The sequence below is a fragment of the Colobus angolensis genome, unplaced genomic scaffold, assembly GCF_000951035.1.
Source record: "Colobus angolensis palliatus isolate OR3802 unplaced genomic scaffold, Cang.pa_1.0 Scaffold1, whole genome shotgun sequence".
NCBI lineage: Eukaryota > Metazoa > Chordata > Mammalia > Primates > Cercopithecidae > Colobus > Colobus angolensis.
The window spans coordinates 11,622,014-11,636,152 of record NW_012110918.1 but is presented as its reverse complement, the minus strand read 5'-3'; the positions used below and the strand labels follow the sequence as shown (position 1 = coordinate 11,636,152).

Below are 14,139 nucleotides of genomic sequence, written 5' to 3'. Positions count from 1 at the left end.
TTTTGTATTTTTAGTAGAGATGGGGTTTCACTATATTGGCCAGGTTGGTTTTGGACTCCTGACCTCAAGTGATCCGCCTGCCTCGGCCTTCCAAAGTGCTGGGATTACAGGCACAGGCGTGAGTCACCACGCCTGCCCTATCTGCATTCTCTTAATAGTTTCTTAGGAATGGATTCTTAGGAGTAGGATTATAGAGTCAAGAGACACAAGCGTTCTAGGCTGGGTGCGGTGGCTCTCGTCTGTGCCTGTAGTCCCAGCACTTTAGGAGGCCAAGGCGAGCAGATTGATTGAGCTCAGGAATTCGAGACCAGCCTGGGCAACATGGCGAAACCCCATCTCTAAAAAAATACAAAAATTAACCAAGCGTGGTGGTGTGTGCCTGTAGTCCTAGCTACTAAGGAGGCTGGGGTGGGAGGATCGCTTGAGCCCAGGAGGTTGAGGCTGCAGTGAGCTGTGATTGCACCACTGCACTCCAGCCTGGGCCACAGAGTGAGACCCTGTCTCCAAAATAAAAAAGATACAAGTATCCTTAAAGCTCCTGCTACTCATGGCCAGGAAGATAGTCTATTGGACAGTTTTAAGGTCATATCAATATTATCTCATTTAATTCCCCCCCAAACTCTATAAAGCACATTCTGTTAACCATAATTCTCATATTTTTGATGGGGGAATCTACAGTGAGAGGCAGTGCTGGGATCTGAACCCTATCTGGACAGATTAGCTCTAGGGCCCATGCTCTTGACTGCCCAGCCATGCTGTCTACACTGAGTTGTTCCTTCCTGGCAGTGTAGGTGTGCCTATCTCAGGGACACTAGACAGCTCCGAGGGACCTCCGGGTCCTTTTCCTTCTTGAACTGTGTCACGTTCTCCAGAGCAGCGCTCAGCCCTGCCCTGCCTGCTCTGTGCAGATGACCTTGGCCAAGGTTTTCACACTGGAATAAGCTGGGCCCTCCTTCCCACCCTAGCCTCCCCTTGCCCCTCTTCCACGTCTCCTGCCTGGGAGCAGCTTGCCCTGTCTCCTCCAGAGTCCTGCCCTAGAAGCCCCAATCTCTCTCCTTCCATCCCCTACCTGGCTGCCTGGCGCCTTCCCTCAGCCTCCAAGACATGCTCAGTTTTCTTCCCGCCTAAAACACCGCCCACTGCCTCATTTCCATTCATTTCTTTCTTTGTTTTCTTTTCTTTTTTTTTTTTTTTTGAGGCGGAGTCTCGCTCTGTCGCCCAGACTGGAGTGCAATGGCCGGATCTCACCTCACTGCAAGCTCCGCCTTCCGGGTTTCCGCCATTCTCCTGCCTCAGCCTCCGGAGTAGCTGGGACTACAGGCGCTGCCACCTCGCCCGGCTAGTTTTTTGTATTTTTTAGTAGAGACAGGGTTTCACCATGTTAGCCAGGATGGTCTCGATCTCCTGACCTTGTGATCCGCCCGTCTCAGCCTCCCAAAGTGCTGGGATTACAGGCTTGAGCCACCGCGCCCGGCTCTTTCTTTGTTTTCTTTTGAGAGGGAGCCTCACTCTGTCACCCAGGCTGGAGTGCAGTGGCATGACCTCCACTCACCGCACCCTCCGCCTCCCAGGTTCAAGCAATTCTCCTGCCTCAGCCTCCTGAGTAGCTGGGATTACAGGTGCCTGACACGATGCCCGGCTAATTTTTGTATTTTTATTAGAGACGGGGTTTTGCCATGTTGGCCAGGCTGGTCTAGAGCTCCTGACCTCAGGCAGTCCGCCCGCCTCGGCCTCCCAAAGTGCTGGGATTACAGGCCTTGAGCCACCGCGCCCGCTCATTCATTTCTTAGTCCTTTGCATCTACTTGCCCCTCTATCCCACCATGCCACCTATAACAAGCCTCCCCCTTAAACCTGCGGGTTTGGCTGGGCGCAGTACACTGAGTCAGTACCGGTACTGACCCAAGTACCCCTCCAGCCTCAGCTCCACCAGCTGGGATGGCCTGCTGGTCCCTGGCTGCTCCTGCCCCCTCTTCTGGAGTCCCAGCCCTCGAGGCTCCATGTGGCTCAGCAGAATTTCTTCTCCTCCTGCTGTGGGGGCCTCTTGAGAGCAGCACTCACCTTGGGAAGTGTGGAGTGTTTCAACCCTCACTGCTCCCTGAAGGACCAAGGTGTCCCATTTTACAGTTGGGGGAAGAGGCACTGTGATAAAGGGGCTCTTCAGACCCATGTCTGAGAGAGCCAGGCTGCCCCGTCCGCGTGGCCTCCCACCCTTCACTGTCCAGCCAGGGCCACTGCCATCACCACCTGCTGGCCTTCACAGGTGCCGCGGTCCCGGGCAGGGAGAAGGCGGCTGCTGACTCCTTTTTCCTCCCCAGCTGCCCGGGAACTGGTGAGCAAAGAGGGCTTCCGGCGGGCCCGGCACGTGGTGGGGGAGATTCAGCGCACGGCCCAGGCAGCGGCTGCCCTGAGACGCGGTGACTACAGAGCCTTTGGCCGCCTCATGGTGGAGAGCCACCGCTCACTCAGGTGAGGCCCTCTGGGCGCCCCGCTCCTGCCGGGCACAGGCCGGCCCCCGGCCCACCCCTTCGATATCCTCTCTGCAGAGACGACTATGAGGTGAGCTGCCCGGAGCTGGACCAGCTGGTGGAGGCCGCACTTGCTGTGCCTGGGGTTTATGGCAGCCGCATGACGGGCGGGGGCTTCGGGGGCTGCACGGTGACCCTGCTGGAGGCCTCTGCTGCTCCCCACGCCATGCAGCACATCCAGGTGGGCGGGCACCAGGGCCTGGGCGGGCAGGAGCGGCGGTTTCCCGGGGCCCTGCCACTCATCCCCAGCCCGCCTCTCACAGGAGCACTATGGCGGGACTGCCACCTTCTACCTCTCTCAAGCGGCCGATGGAGCCAAGGTGCTGCGCTTGTGAGGAGGCCCCAGGACAGCACACGAGGTGCAGGGCCTGCAGGCCAGTCCCATGGCTCTGTGCTTGGTGCCACCTTCCGTATCTGGGTGCTCAATAAACTTGTGCCTCCAACGTGGTACCTGCCTGCCTCTAGAGGTGGGTGTATGCTTGGGTGTCAGAGAATGGGGGATGTCAGAACCGCTCCCCTACCCTAGGCGAGCACCTCTCAGGCCCCAGAAGAATGGGCAGGGCAGGGCCTAGCAGTAGCAAAACTGTTTATTAAGTGCAGAACAAAGGCTGGGTCCTTGTGCTGCTCCCAGCTCTTTGGTTACAAATAGGTTTGGGCCCAGAGAGGGGGTCTTTGCCCCCTTCATGCCTCCCAGGAGACACCTAGCCCCTGCTCTTGTGCATGTGGGTGGGCTGGGCGCCCAGGGGTGCAAGGATGGGGTAGCTGAGGAGGCTCTGGGAGAGGAGTTGGAAGGACGCCTAGTGGGACATGGCGGGGGTGGGGCAGGGTGGGATCAGGTTTGGAAGAACTGTTGGTCCACCTGGGTGCTGAGGGTTCCGCTGGTGGTCAGCGTCCGGCTCACAAACTCCTGGGTCACATGCCGGGTGAGGGAGCCGCCTGCCTCCAGGTGCTGGGCCCCCAGGGTCAGCCCATCTGTGGAGGAGGAGGCATTAGATGACCTGGCCTGGGGTCTGCCCCTCTCCCTCTGCTAGCTCCCTGTCCTGGGAGAGTCGGGGACCCCCTGGCCCTCAGTGCTCACCCACTAGGAAGGGCTCAGTGGCGCTGGTGTGGGTGGTGGTGATGCTGCTGTACTCACTTTGCAGTGGGTGCTGGAAGAGCCCGGCATGGCTGCCCAGCTGTGGGAAGGGGCCTGGAGTGGGCAGATTGGCTGGTCAGAGGGTGGTGCCAGGAGAAGGCACGGCCCGAGGAGGAGTGGGAGGTGAAGGAAAGGACAGGTGCCTACCTCCATCCTGGGACTCTATGGTGATGATGCCCTCGCGCTCTGGCCCGAAGCCCTCAGTGGTCCTGGCCTGCACCTTGAACTTGTAGGGCACATTCTCGCTGAGGCCCGGCACGGTCAGCCGGCTCTCGGGGCTGTCTCCATCCACCCGGAATGTAGTGGCTGGCCCTGAGCAGAGAAGCTGCCTTCAGCCTCTGCAGCCCCCTGTCTACCCCTCCCCTGGCCACCCCTGCCCCCGGGGCGGGCAGCACCTCCTCCCTGGGCCATCTCACAGGTCACCAGGTAGCCGACGATATCCCCATTGGGCCTCCGTGGCCGCTCCCAGCTCAGCTGCAGCGAGTCTGGGCTCAGAGCAGTGAACACTAGCGGGCCTGGGGCGCTGGGAGTGCTCAAAGTGAAGGCGGAGCCTGGGGGCCGTAGAGGAAGAGTGTCAGTGTGTGGGTGGGTGGTGGGCATGATGGGGGCAGCTGTGGGGCTGGGGGAGGCAACTCACCTGGCAGGGGACAGAGTGGGCTCTGCGGGTGCACCTGGGATTCGATGGTGATGACACCCTCACGCTCTCGGCCCCAGCCTTCCTGGCTCTGGGCCCGCACGCGGAACACATAGGAGTGGTTGGGCAGGAGGTCTTCCACCACCACCGAGGTCTGGGCAGGGCTGGGGATGTTGAGCCGATGTAGCTCGCCTGAGGGGTCAGGTGGGGGCAGAGAGTAGCGCAGTGTTACTCCCACCCCTGGCCTGATCCCCCTCTTCCCTAAGTTGCCATCAAGACCTGGTTATCACCCACCCAGAACTAGCTGTGGTTTGGGTACAGGTTGGGTACAGTATGGTATGGCTGGTTGTTCAGGTTGTGTACTCTACAAGAGTGGAGCCTGTAATCCCACTCATGTTTGGGTGAAATCCTGCGCCCTGGTCATGCTGCTTTGAATGTCCCTGCCCAGGGAAGTGCCACTTCCTCGTTCCCCCAAAGGCATCTCAGGCTCTAGGATCCCAGCCCAAAGAGGCCTTGTTAGGTGAAACCTAGCAGAGAATGACCAGGAGAGAGGCCCAGGGAGATGGGTGAGACCTCAGAAGAGGGGAGGCAAAGAAGTGGGGTGGGAGACCCTCTCAGGCTGGATCGGGGCTTTAGCGCTCAAGGGATTTGGGTGGGTTCTGACACAGCCGAGGTGCCCTACGTGTCACCCTGGGGCCAGGACTCGCGGGGCTGCACCCCACAGCCCAACAGTCACTATGTCTCACCGCCATTCAGCAGCTGGTACTCCACGCTGTAGCCCTGCAGCGGCCGCTCGCACCGCGGCTCCTGCCAGCTCACTCTGAGAGATGTGGGTCCCAGGGCAGAGAACACCAGGCGGGTGGGCGTGTCGGGCACACCAGCGGTCAGGCGAGAGTCTGGGGACAGGAGGCTGCAGTCAGAGATGCAGGGGCTAGGGTCTCAGCGGGAGTCACAGTGCTGCCCCCGACCTCCCTCCCTTGGCTGGCATATCTACACTGATCGCTGGCTGGACAACTCACCCTGCAACACCCTGTCCAGGCTGCCCAGCACCTACCACACATCCTCCAGGAGGGTGCGGGCCCTGCCTGTGCCAAGAGAGGGTGAGCCGTGAGTCTGCCAGTCCCACCCCCTCAATTCCTCAGCTGGCCTGGCCCCTCTCCTGCCCCAGCCATAGCCCCGCCCCCTGGAAGGGCAGAGGCAGTGTTAGGCATCAGCACTGATGGTAGGGCAGGTGGTTAGCGCCTGTTGGCAGGCGGGGGTCCTGTGGATGGAATGGAGGGGAAGCAGTGGGCACAGCTGGTGGCTGCTATGGTGGCTGGATGACAGATGGAGCAGGACAGCTGTGGAGACAGGATGGCCACCCCTGTACTACCTGGGCCCCAGGAGGGTGCTGCTGGCCTCCCAGCCAGGATTATAGAGTCTCGTGGGCCCCTGGAAGGGGGGAACCCTTTCATCTGAGCCCGACTCCGGGACCCCAGAGCCCAGGACAGCGGAAGCCTGCTCCTCCCGTGTTCCCAGATGGGAGGGAGGCCTAGGGCAGGACAAAACAAGAGTGAGAGGAGCAAGGAGTGTGCATGCATAAGTGTGCATGCGTGCGTGTGTGCGTGTGTGTGTGCATGCATGTGTGTGTGCATGCATGTGTGCGTGTGTGCATGTATGTGTGTGTGCGTGTGTGCATGTATGTGTGTGTGCGTGTGTACATGCATGTGTACATGCCTGTGTGTGTGTTGGAGAATGGACCGTCGGGACAGTAGGCAGAAGCCCGAGGCTCCAGGAGCTGGAAGAGAGGAAGGGTTAGTGGGAGAGGCAGGGTTGGCTGAGGTCACTCACCGTGTGAGGAGACAGAGGTGAGGGTGGAGTAGTCCCTGGGCATTGTGGTGGAGTGTGAGTGCTCCGAGCGGGTCAGCGAGTGGTAGTCCCGTGTGAGGGTGGAGGATGTGCTTAGTCCACGGTGGGGCACGTGTGGGCTCAGGTGGGTGCCATAGGCAGCGGCACCAGTCGTGGTCATCCTGTGCAGGGAGTTGGCGCTGCCCGGGAAGGCAAAGTCCATCCGGCCATTCACCAGGTGCTCTGCAGGGGGAGAGCAGGGTCCCTTGGTCAGGCCTGCCCCAGACCCAGGCCCCAAGGAGCAGGTTGGCCCTGCACATTCCTGGTCACCCACCCTCTGGGTGGCTTTTGCTTAAATACAACCAGTTTCCCTCAAACCACTGAGGACAGAGGCCCTCTGTCCCTGGAGGAGCCCAAGGGCCACCCAGGCTTCCACAGCCCATGCCCTCTGGCTGGCCACTATATCGGTATGAGCACCGCTGACCCTGGCAGCAGTGGGGGATTTGCCTTGGGGAAATCCCGAAGCCTTCCCTCCTGTCCTTTGAGGCCCCCGAGCGGTCTACTTGGGTGCCAGTGTCCGCTCCCCGAGCAGACTTCTGAATTTGCACCCCCTGGCCAGGCAGGCACCATAAGGGCCCAAGCGCCCGCCTCGGGTGTCCCCTGGCACTGGGCCCTGCCTCTGAGCAGCTGTGTCCCCCAGCTGCCAAGGCCCCAGCCTGGCTGAAACTGGGGCCCCGAGGCAGGGCAGACACCCACCCCAGGCCCCCAGGCCCCCAGGCCCGCGGGCGTGAGTGAGGCTGGGTGGGTGCGGATCGGGGCGCGGCGGGTGAGCCTGTCACCTCCAGGGGGCCCGGGTGTCGCACTGCGGGGCAGGCTGTCCCCCTTCCCGCCCGCGCCGCCGTCGTCCGGGGGCCCGTGGGGCGCCTCGGCGTCGGAGGAGCGCCCGCTGCTGGCCGATAGGCGCGGGATGAGCTCCGGGGACAGCCGCCACGTGACGCGCCGCAGGTCCAGCTCCTCCCCCAGCAGGGGCTCGAACTTCCAGCCGCAGCCTTGGGAACAACGAAGGGCCGCGTTGGCACCGCCTGGGAGCGCCGGGCCGAGCAGGGCCAGGCAGGGGAAGGCCGGAGGCGCTGCGAGGGGAGCCTGTCACCAGCTCCCGGGATCTCAGGGTGTGTTTTGGGGGCGGGAGTAGATGCGCAAGGCCGGATGGGGAAGGCCCGCGGCAGGTGAAACCCTCGCGCTGCTGGAGCCTTTCCAGATGAGCGAGTGCAGCCTTGGCACAGCTGGGGAGGAGAGACCCCCTGACCCACCAGGAGACCTGGGGGAAGGCTGGGCTCTGTCACCAGCTGTGAGGCCTCCCTTGCCTTACTTAACCTCTCTGAGACTCAGTTTCTCATTTGTACAATGGAGAGAGGAATCTTGCCCCTGCCTGCCTCCCAGGGACCGTTCCACAAGCCACCGAGCACTTCGCAGGTAGTGTTAGAAGCAGCTGAGCTGGGGTTCCAGAGTCGCACCAGCTGCCTTCCACCTGAACCCCTTAAAATGGCTCCTTAAGCCCAAGCTCAGCCCCGTGGGGGCCAGTATGTGTTCACTGGGGGCAGCTTAAGGCATAGGCAGGGACGGAAGAAAATACAAATGATATACGTGCCCCAGAGGCTTTTCCACTCATGGTACTGTGTGATTGGTATCCCATTATACAGAGCAGAAAACTGACGCAAGGAGAGGATAAGTGATTCATCTGATGTCCCACGGGTGGAGCCAGAGCTGACACTGAGCACTCAGGAGGCCCAGCTAAGGGCTCTGCACCACTTTGTTCTGGGAATCAAGGAGGAAGGACAGAGCCGTTGGGGGGTGTTCTTGTCTCCTTGGCTCCCCTACCCCTGCCAGGTGGCCACCTGGTGGCTGCCCAGGGCTTCTGGGCCAGGCCTGGCCCCGGGGGGATGGCCTGAGTGTCCTGTGTGCATGGCAGAGCTGCTGAACCTTCAAGTTGTGAAGTTGTGTTTCTTCATGGTCCCGTGGGCATGAACTCGTGTGTGCTTGCACAAGGCTGTGTGTGTCTGTCCCCCAGGCACTGGTTCCTGTGCCCCGTGCACAAATGTGCACACCACTGCATCTGTCCAAGGCTGTCTTAACCTCCATGTCCTCTAGTTGCTGGCCCCTTTGCTCTCTCTCTCGACCCAGTGGACTCCCTCTGTACCCAAGACCCCCACTGTCTTCTTGTGGGTCCCAGGTCTCCACTCACCGGTGTCATCAGAGATGCTGGGCCTCTGGCTGCCGGATGGCGAGCGTAGAACATCATCGCTGTACATGAGGAAGCTGTCATAGTCCTCCCCGCTCTGGGCGTCCACGATGGGGATGTCAGGGATGATGGGGACTGCAGGGTGGGGGAGTGAGCCAGGGCCCTGGCTGCTGCCCTCTGTCCCCTACCCCGTCTGCCCCTCACCTCCCTGCCCACCACTCACTGGACATGGGCCGCTTGGGTTGGGTGGCCAGGTTGATGATGGCCTCCCGCTCGGGCCCCCAGCCGGCCCCGTTGCGCGCCTTCACCGTGTAGCGGTAGGGCTGGGACTCCCGAAGGTTCTCAATAAGCAGCATCCGGTTCTTAGGATTGTCAACCAGCACCTTCTTCATGGGCCCGATAGGTCCTGGGGCAGGGAGAGTGCTTCAGAGGGTCACCCAGGTCCCAGCCTTGTCCCAGCACCAGCCCTGACACAGTAGGACAGTCGTGCATCCCCTGGACAGCACCCAGGGGCTGGGGAGCAAGGCAAAGCCAGCCACTGCTGAATTGCTGCCTGTGGAGCCCCGAGCGTCAGCATGACTGGTGTGGACATGTGTCACCAGCCCTCCAAGGGACTCTGCTGAGTAAGTGGCAGAGCCAAGGCTATAGTCAACTTCAAGTTGGCCTCGATGTCACCTCTACCCATATATCCACGGTGCCTCCACATGAGGCAAGGGCATGCATAGGGGGTTGCCCGCCCCTGCCTCCCTTCCAGGACTGGAGAAATAACTGTTCTGCCAGGCACTCTGATCTCAGGCTGCCAGATAAAACACTGTATAAAATAATCTTTTTTTTTTTTTTTGCGGCGGAGTCTAGCTCTGTCACCCAGGCTGGAGTGCAGTGACACGATCTCGGTTCACTGCAACCTGAGCCTTCTGGATTCAAGCAATTCTCCTGCCTCAGCCTCCTGACTAGCTGGGACTACAGGCATGAGCCACCATGCCTGGCTAATTTTTAGTAGAAACAGGGTTTCACCATGTTAGCCAGGCTGGTCTTGAACTCCTGACCTCAAGCAGTCCACCTGCCTCGGCCTCTCAATGTACAAATTAATCTTTTAAGCAGTCCACCTGCCTCGGCCTCTCAATGTACAAATTAATCTTTTAAAGTGCTATCTGAAATTCAGAGCCTCCTGTATTTCTGTTCGCTAAATCCGGTAACTTTCCTCTTGCCCTAAGAAAACCATGCAAGTGTGAGCTCCCTGGTTACCTGCATGGGGAGGGGTACCCCTGAGCCTGTGACCCCACTCCACATAGGTAACCACCCACCCTGCAACCTTCTGGGTTTGGTCTTAGAATGCAACCCAGCCCAAAATCTGGCCAAAACCCTAACGATGCCTCAGGCTTATCTGCTAACCAGGATGAAGGCCTCGAGTGCCCTGCTTGGCAGGTCCAGGGAGTGACCCAGAGCTCCCTCCCACTTTGTCCCCTCCCCTTCCGTGGCTGTTCTCTCTGCCGGCAGGAAGGAAGATGTGGTTCTTACGGTTGTCGTCGTTGACCAGGCCATAGCAGACCTCATAGGCTGTGATCTCACCGTTGGTCTCAGCCGGCTCAGCCCAGCTCAGCTGGGTCACCGTGGAGGAGACGACATTGAAGGCCAGACGCCCTGGCTCGCTGGGCACTAGGGAGTGGGGGATACAGGAAGAGTGCTGTCAGTGGCAGAGGGGAGGGCTGGGCACACTGGCATCAGGGCAGTCAGGGGACAAATGGACAGACATGGCGAGGCCTCACCTTCCTGGTGGGTGCGGCAGGACACCAGGGAGCTGTAGGGTCCCTCGCCCTGAGCCCCGTAGGCGCACACCTTCATCTCATACTCGCAATACGGGTACAGGTTGGTGAGCTCCACTGAGGGCACCTTGCTGTCGAGCAGGTGGGCTTCGGACTCGGAGTCACCCTGAATCCAGTACTTTACCTGCCCCCAGGGACGGGTCCTGGTCAGCAGCGAGCAGCAGGCACCCAAGCTGCCTGTCCCTCTGCTGACCTCTGCCCTTACTGTCCTCTTTGCACAGATGAGAGACACGAAGGCCCGAGGGAGGGGCTGAAAGATCTGCCATGTGCACACATCAGGACGGGGGCAGAGCAGGTGGAGGTGTCTCCCATGCGGGGGTGGGAGGGGGTCCCATTTTAGGAAGGAGGACAAATGTCTAATAAGCTCGGGAATGGGTCTTCCCTCTTCCCCAGCACAGACCGGGTTTCCCTCTGACCACCTGTGCTAGGTTCCACTGTCTGCTCTCTCTCAGCGGGCGCTGGCCTCAGACGGCCCACCTCTTCCGTGAGTGCTGGTACCAGACCGCCCATCCACCTGCCGTGGCCCTCAGCCCCCCGCCTTACCCTGTACCCCATTGGCTTGCCAGAAGGGGGCAGCCAGTTGAAATGGATCTTCCTGGACCCGGCAGCCTTAGCGTTGGGGTTCTGCGGGGCGCCCAGGTCACCATGAGGGGGTGGCTGTGATAACACCATCTGACTCGTGAGGCTCCGGTCCAGTTCATCTAATGGGTCAAGCCGGGGCAGGGCAACCACTGAGATACCGCTTTGCCACCAGGGGGCGCCAGAGACCCACTTAAACACCCAGGGCGCTCTGCCCAGCGCATTCAACTCAGACCTGCCCACCCGCGTCTCTGGACACCTGGTGCCCCATTGCTGCCACATAGAGCATCCTGCCAAGCTTGGCGGAGGACCCAGGAGGGTCTCTGGAGGAACAGAAGGAGGAGGGAGTTGGTCTGCCCCTTTCTCCCTTGGCAGCTCAGGGAACATTCCACATGAGAACATTTGCTCCCCGTCCCATCTCCACACCATACCCTGAGTATCTCACTCCTCTCCCATCTTCCTGGCAGGCCTTCTCCCAGCGGGGAGGCTGAGGGCTGATAGGAACTAACTGGCCCACCCCTTCCAGAAGCACCTGCATGTTAGTGGGAACTGAGGCTGAAGCCAAAGGGCCAGGGTCTGATGGGAGAATTCCTATTGTGTGGTGACAACATGACCTCAGCCTCTCTGGCTGTAAGGTTGCCGGATAAAATGCAGGATGCCTAGTGACATTTGAATTTCAGATAAACAAGCTTTTTCTTTTGTTGTTGAGGGGCAGGGTCTCATTCCATGGCTCAGGCGCTGTGCTGTGGTGTGATCACAGCTTGCTGCGGCCCAGACCCCCTGGGCTCAAGTGATCCTCCCACCTCAGTCTCCGGAGTGGCTGGGACTCTAGGTGCGCCCCACTACGCCAAGCTAATTTGTTTATTTTTTGTAGAGACAAGGTCTCACTATGTTGCCCAGGCTGGTCTAGAACTCCTGGGCTCAAGTGATCCTCCCACCGCGACCTCCCAAAGTGCTGGGATTACAGGCATGAGCCAGCACACCCAGCCCATTTTGCAGAAAAAGGATAAGTATGTTCCAAATATTGCATGGAACATACTTATCCTACCAATGTGTATGTTGTTACCTGAAATTCAGATTTACCCGGGAGTCCTGTGTTTGGATTTGCTAAATCTGGCAGACCTAGTTCAGAGACCCCCCAGTCTTCCCTCTCCCCCTGCTTAAGCCAACCCCCAGGCTCTGCCTACCTGGGTCCCTGATGATGATGGTGGTGGAGTGGGGCTGGCCCAGGTGGGCCCCAAACTTAGGGTTGCTGAGCTGTACGTGGAAACGGCGGATCTGGCGGCCCCGCAGAAGGGAGTCGACCTCTTGCAGCTCCAGGAGCTTCACCTGCAGCTCTTTCCAGGCCTCTCCAGGCTGAAACAGCAGCTCACCCTCCACAGGGATGTAGTCCTGGGAGTGAAGGGGGTCAGGGTCAGGGTCGTGGTTGGGGGCTGAGGCAAGAGTCACGGCCACATGCTCCCTCCCAACCTCATGGACACTGCAGAGATCATCCCTGCTTGCTGGGTGGAGTACTTACATCAGCTTCAGGTTTTTGTGGGTTTTTTTTTTTTTTTTTGAGGTGTAATCTTACTCTTTCACCTAGGCTGGAGTGCAGTGGTGTCATCTCGGCTCACTGCAACCTCCACCTTCCGGGTTCAAATGATTCTCACACCTCAGTTTCCCGAGTAGCTGGGATTACAGGCACCTGCCACCATGCCCAGCTAATTTTTGTCTTTTTAGTAGAGATGGGGTTTCACCATGTTGGCCAGGCTGGTCTCGAACTCCTGACTTCAAGTGATCCTCCCGCCTTGGCCTCCCAAAGTGCTGGGATTACAGACGTGAGCCACCATGTCCGGCCACGTTTCTGTGTTTTTGTTTTTGTTTTTGAGATAGGGTCTCACTCTTGTCACCCAGGCTGGAGTGCAGGGGCACAATCACGGCTCACTGAAGCCTTGACCTCCTGGGCTCAGCCCATCCTTTCCCTCACCCTCCTGAGTAGCTGGTAGCTGGGAATACAGGTGTGCACCACACCTGGCTAATTTTTTTTTTTTTTGTAGAGGCACGGTTACCCTATGTTGCCTAGACTGTTCTTGAACTCCCGGCCTCAAGCCATCCACCCACCTTGGCCTCCCAAAGTGCTGGGATTACAGGTGTGAGCCACCCAGCTTCCTTTCAATGCAGTGGAGCTTGCCTGAGCTTTCCAGGGTAAGAACTGGGAGGAAAAAAAAGAAAATCCTTCACATAGAAGACCACTAGGTGGCATTTCAGAGCAAGATTTCAATTCCAGGCGCAGCAGCCAGGGCCATAGCTGGGGAGGCGATCTCATGCCACCCAACTCAGAAAGTGAGGCCCATAGTTGTAAAACAAAAACAAAAACAAAACAAAACAACAACAAAAAACAAACCAGGGAGCTGCCTCAAGCCACCTACATAGATATTTCAAAAATGTCAGTGTCAGTGTCATTAGCCTAGCATGGTGGCAGGTGCCTGTAATCCCAGGTACTTGGAAGGCTAAGGCAGGAGAAATGCTTGAACCCGGGAGGCAGAGGTTGCAGTAAGGCATTACACTCCAGCCTGGGCAACAGAGCAAGACCTTGTCTTAACAAAAGTCAGCGTCATGGAAGACAAAGCCAGGAAACTTTTCTAGATAAAAGGAGTCAAGACCCATGAAAAAATTCAATGCCAAATCCTTGATTGGTTCCTGCATTGGGAGAAAAAAAGCTATAAAGGACATTATTGGGACATCCAAACAAGGGGACATCGGAATATGGACCAATTTTATTTTATTTTATATATATTTTTTGGGATGGAGTTTTGCTCTTTTGCCCAGACTGGAGTGAAGTGGTGCAATCTCAGCTCAGTGCAACCTCCACCCACTGGGTTCAAATGATTCTCCTGCCTCAGCCTAGCTAGTAGCTGGGATTGTAGGCATCCGCCACCATGCCCGGCTAATTTTTGTATTTTTCGTAGAGACGAGGTCTCTCCACGTTGGTCAGGCTGGTGTCAAACTCCTGACCTCAGGTGATCCACCTGCCTCGGCCTCCCAAAGTGCTGGGATTAAGGTGTCAGTCACCGGTGACGCCCAGCCGGAATATGGACTAATTTTAGGTACTAGTATAATCAATGTGAAGATACAGATGTCCACATCTGTATCTCTATTTCTGTGTCGCTATCTACATAGAAAGAGAGAGAAAGCAAATATTAGCAATCGGTGAATCTATGTAAAGGGTAAATGGGTGCTAGTTTTATTGTTCCTTCCATTTTTCTGTATGTTTGAAGTTTTTCAAAATAAAAAGGTGAGAAATTAAAATGTTTTAAAAAATAAATATCAAAGCTTTTTTTTTTGAGACAGGGGTCTCACTCTGTCACCCAGGCTGGAGTGCAGTGGCACTAT

General features: G+C 58.2%; 2 protein-coding genes across 4 annotated transcripts in view; one reads left to right on the top strand and one right to left on the bottom strand.

Annotated features, from left to right (window-relative positions):
• The window catches only part of GALK1 (galactokinase 1), a 7,567-nt gene extending 4,590 nt beyond the window's left edge, over positions 1–2,977 (top strand). Inside the window, exons 6-8 of the mRNA XM_011933038.1 lie at positions 2,318–2,468; positions 2,546–2,708; positions 2,791–2,977. Coding sequence (XP_011788428.1) covers positions 2,318–2,468; positions 2,546–2,708; positions 2,791–2,862 — 386 coding nt within the window. The 3' untranslated portion in view covers positions 2,863–2,977. The remainder of the gene's footprint in view (positions 1–2,317; positions 2,469–2,545; positions 2,709–2,790) is intronic.
• Positions 2,978–3,096: 119 nt separating this feature from the next.
• ITGB4 (integrin, beta 4) overlaps positions 3,097–14,139 on the bottom strand; it is a 44,245-nt gene continuing 33,202 nt past the window's right edge. For 2 of the 3 annotated variants that reach the window (XM_011947169.1, XM_011947096.1), the window contains exons 27-39: positions 11,952–12,156; positions 10,729–10,886; positions 10,129–10,309; positions 9,881–10,018; positions 8,586–8,768; positions 8,366–8,497; positions 6,127–6,366; positions 5,043–5,192; positions 4,300–4,488; positions 4,058–4,213; positions 3,810–3,974; positions 3,606–3,716; positions 3,097–3,499 (exon numbers count right to left, since the gene is read on the bottom strand). In XM_011947169.1, the coding sequence (XP_011802559.1) occupies positions 3,360–3,499; positions 3,606–3,716; positions 3,810–3,974; positions 4,058–4,213; positions 4,300–4,488; positions 5,043–5,192; positions 6,127–6,366; positions 8,366–8,497; positions 8,586–8,768; positions 9,881–10,018; positions 10,129–10,309; positions 10,729–10,886; positions 11,952–12,156 (2,148 nt within the window). In that variant the 3' untranslated portion in view covers positions 3,097–3,359. Of the gene's footprint in view, positions 3,500–3,605; positions 3,717–3,809; positions 3,975–4,057; positions 4,214–4,299; positions 4,489–5,042; positions 5,193–6,126; positions 6,367–6,962; positions 7,173–8,365; positions 8,498–8,585; positions 8,769–9,880; positions 10,019–10,128; positions 10,310–10,728; positions 10,887–11,951; positions 12,157–14,139 lie in introns of all 3 variants that reach the window. The other variant, XM_011947038.1, reaches the window with a different exon arrangement.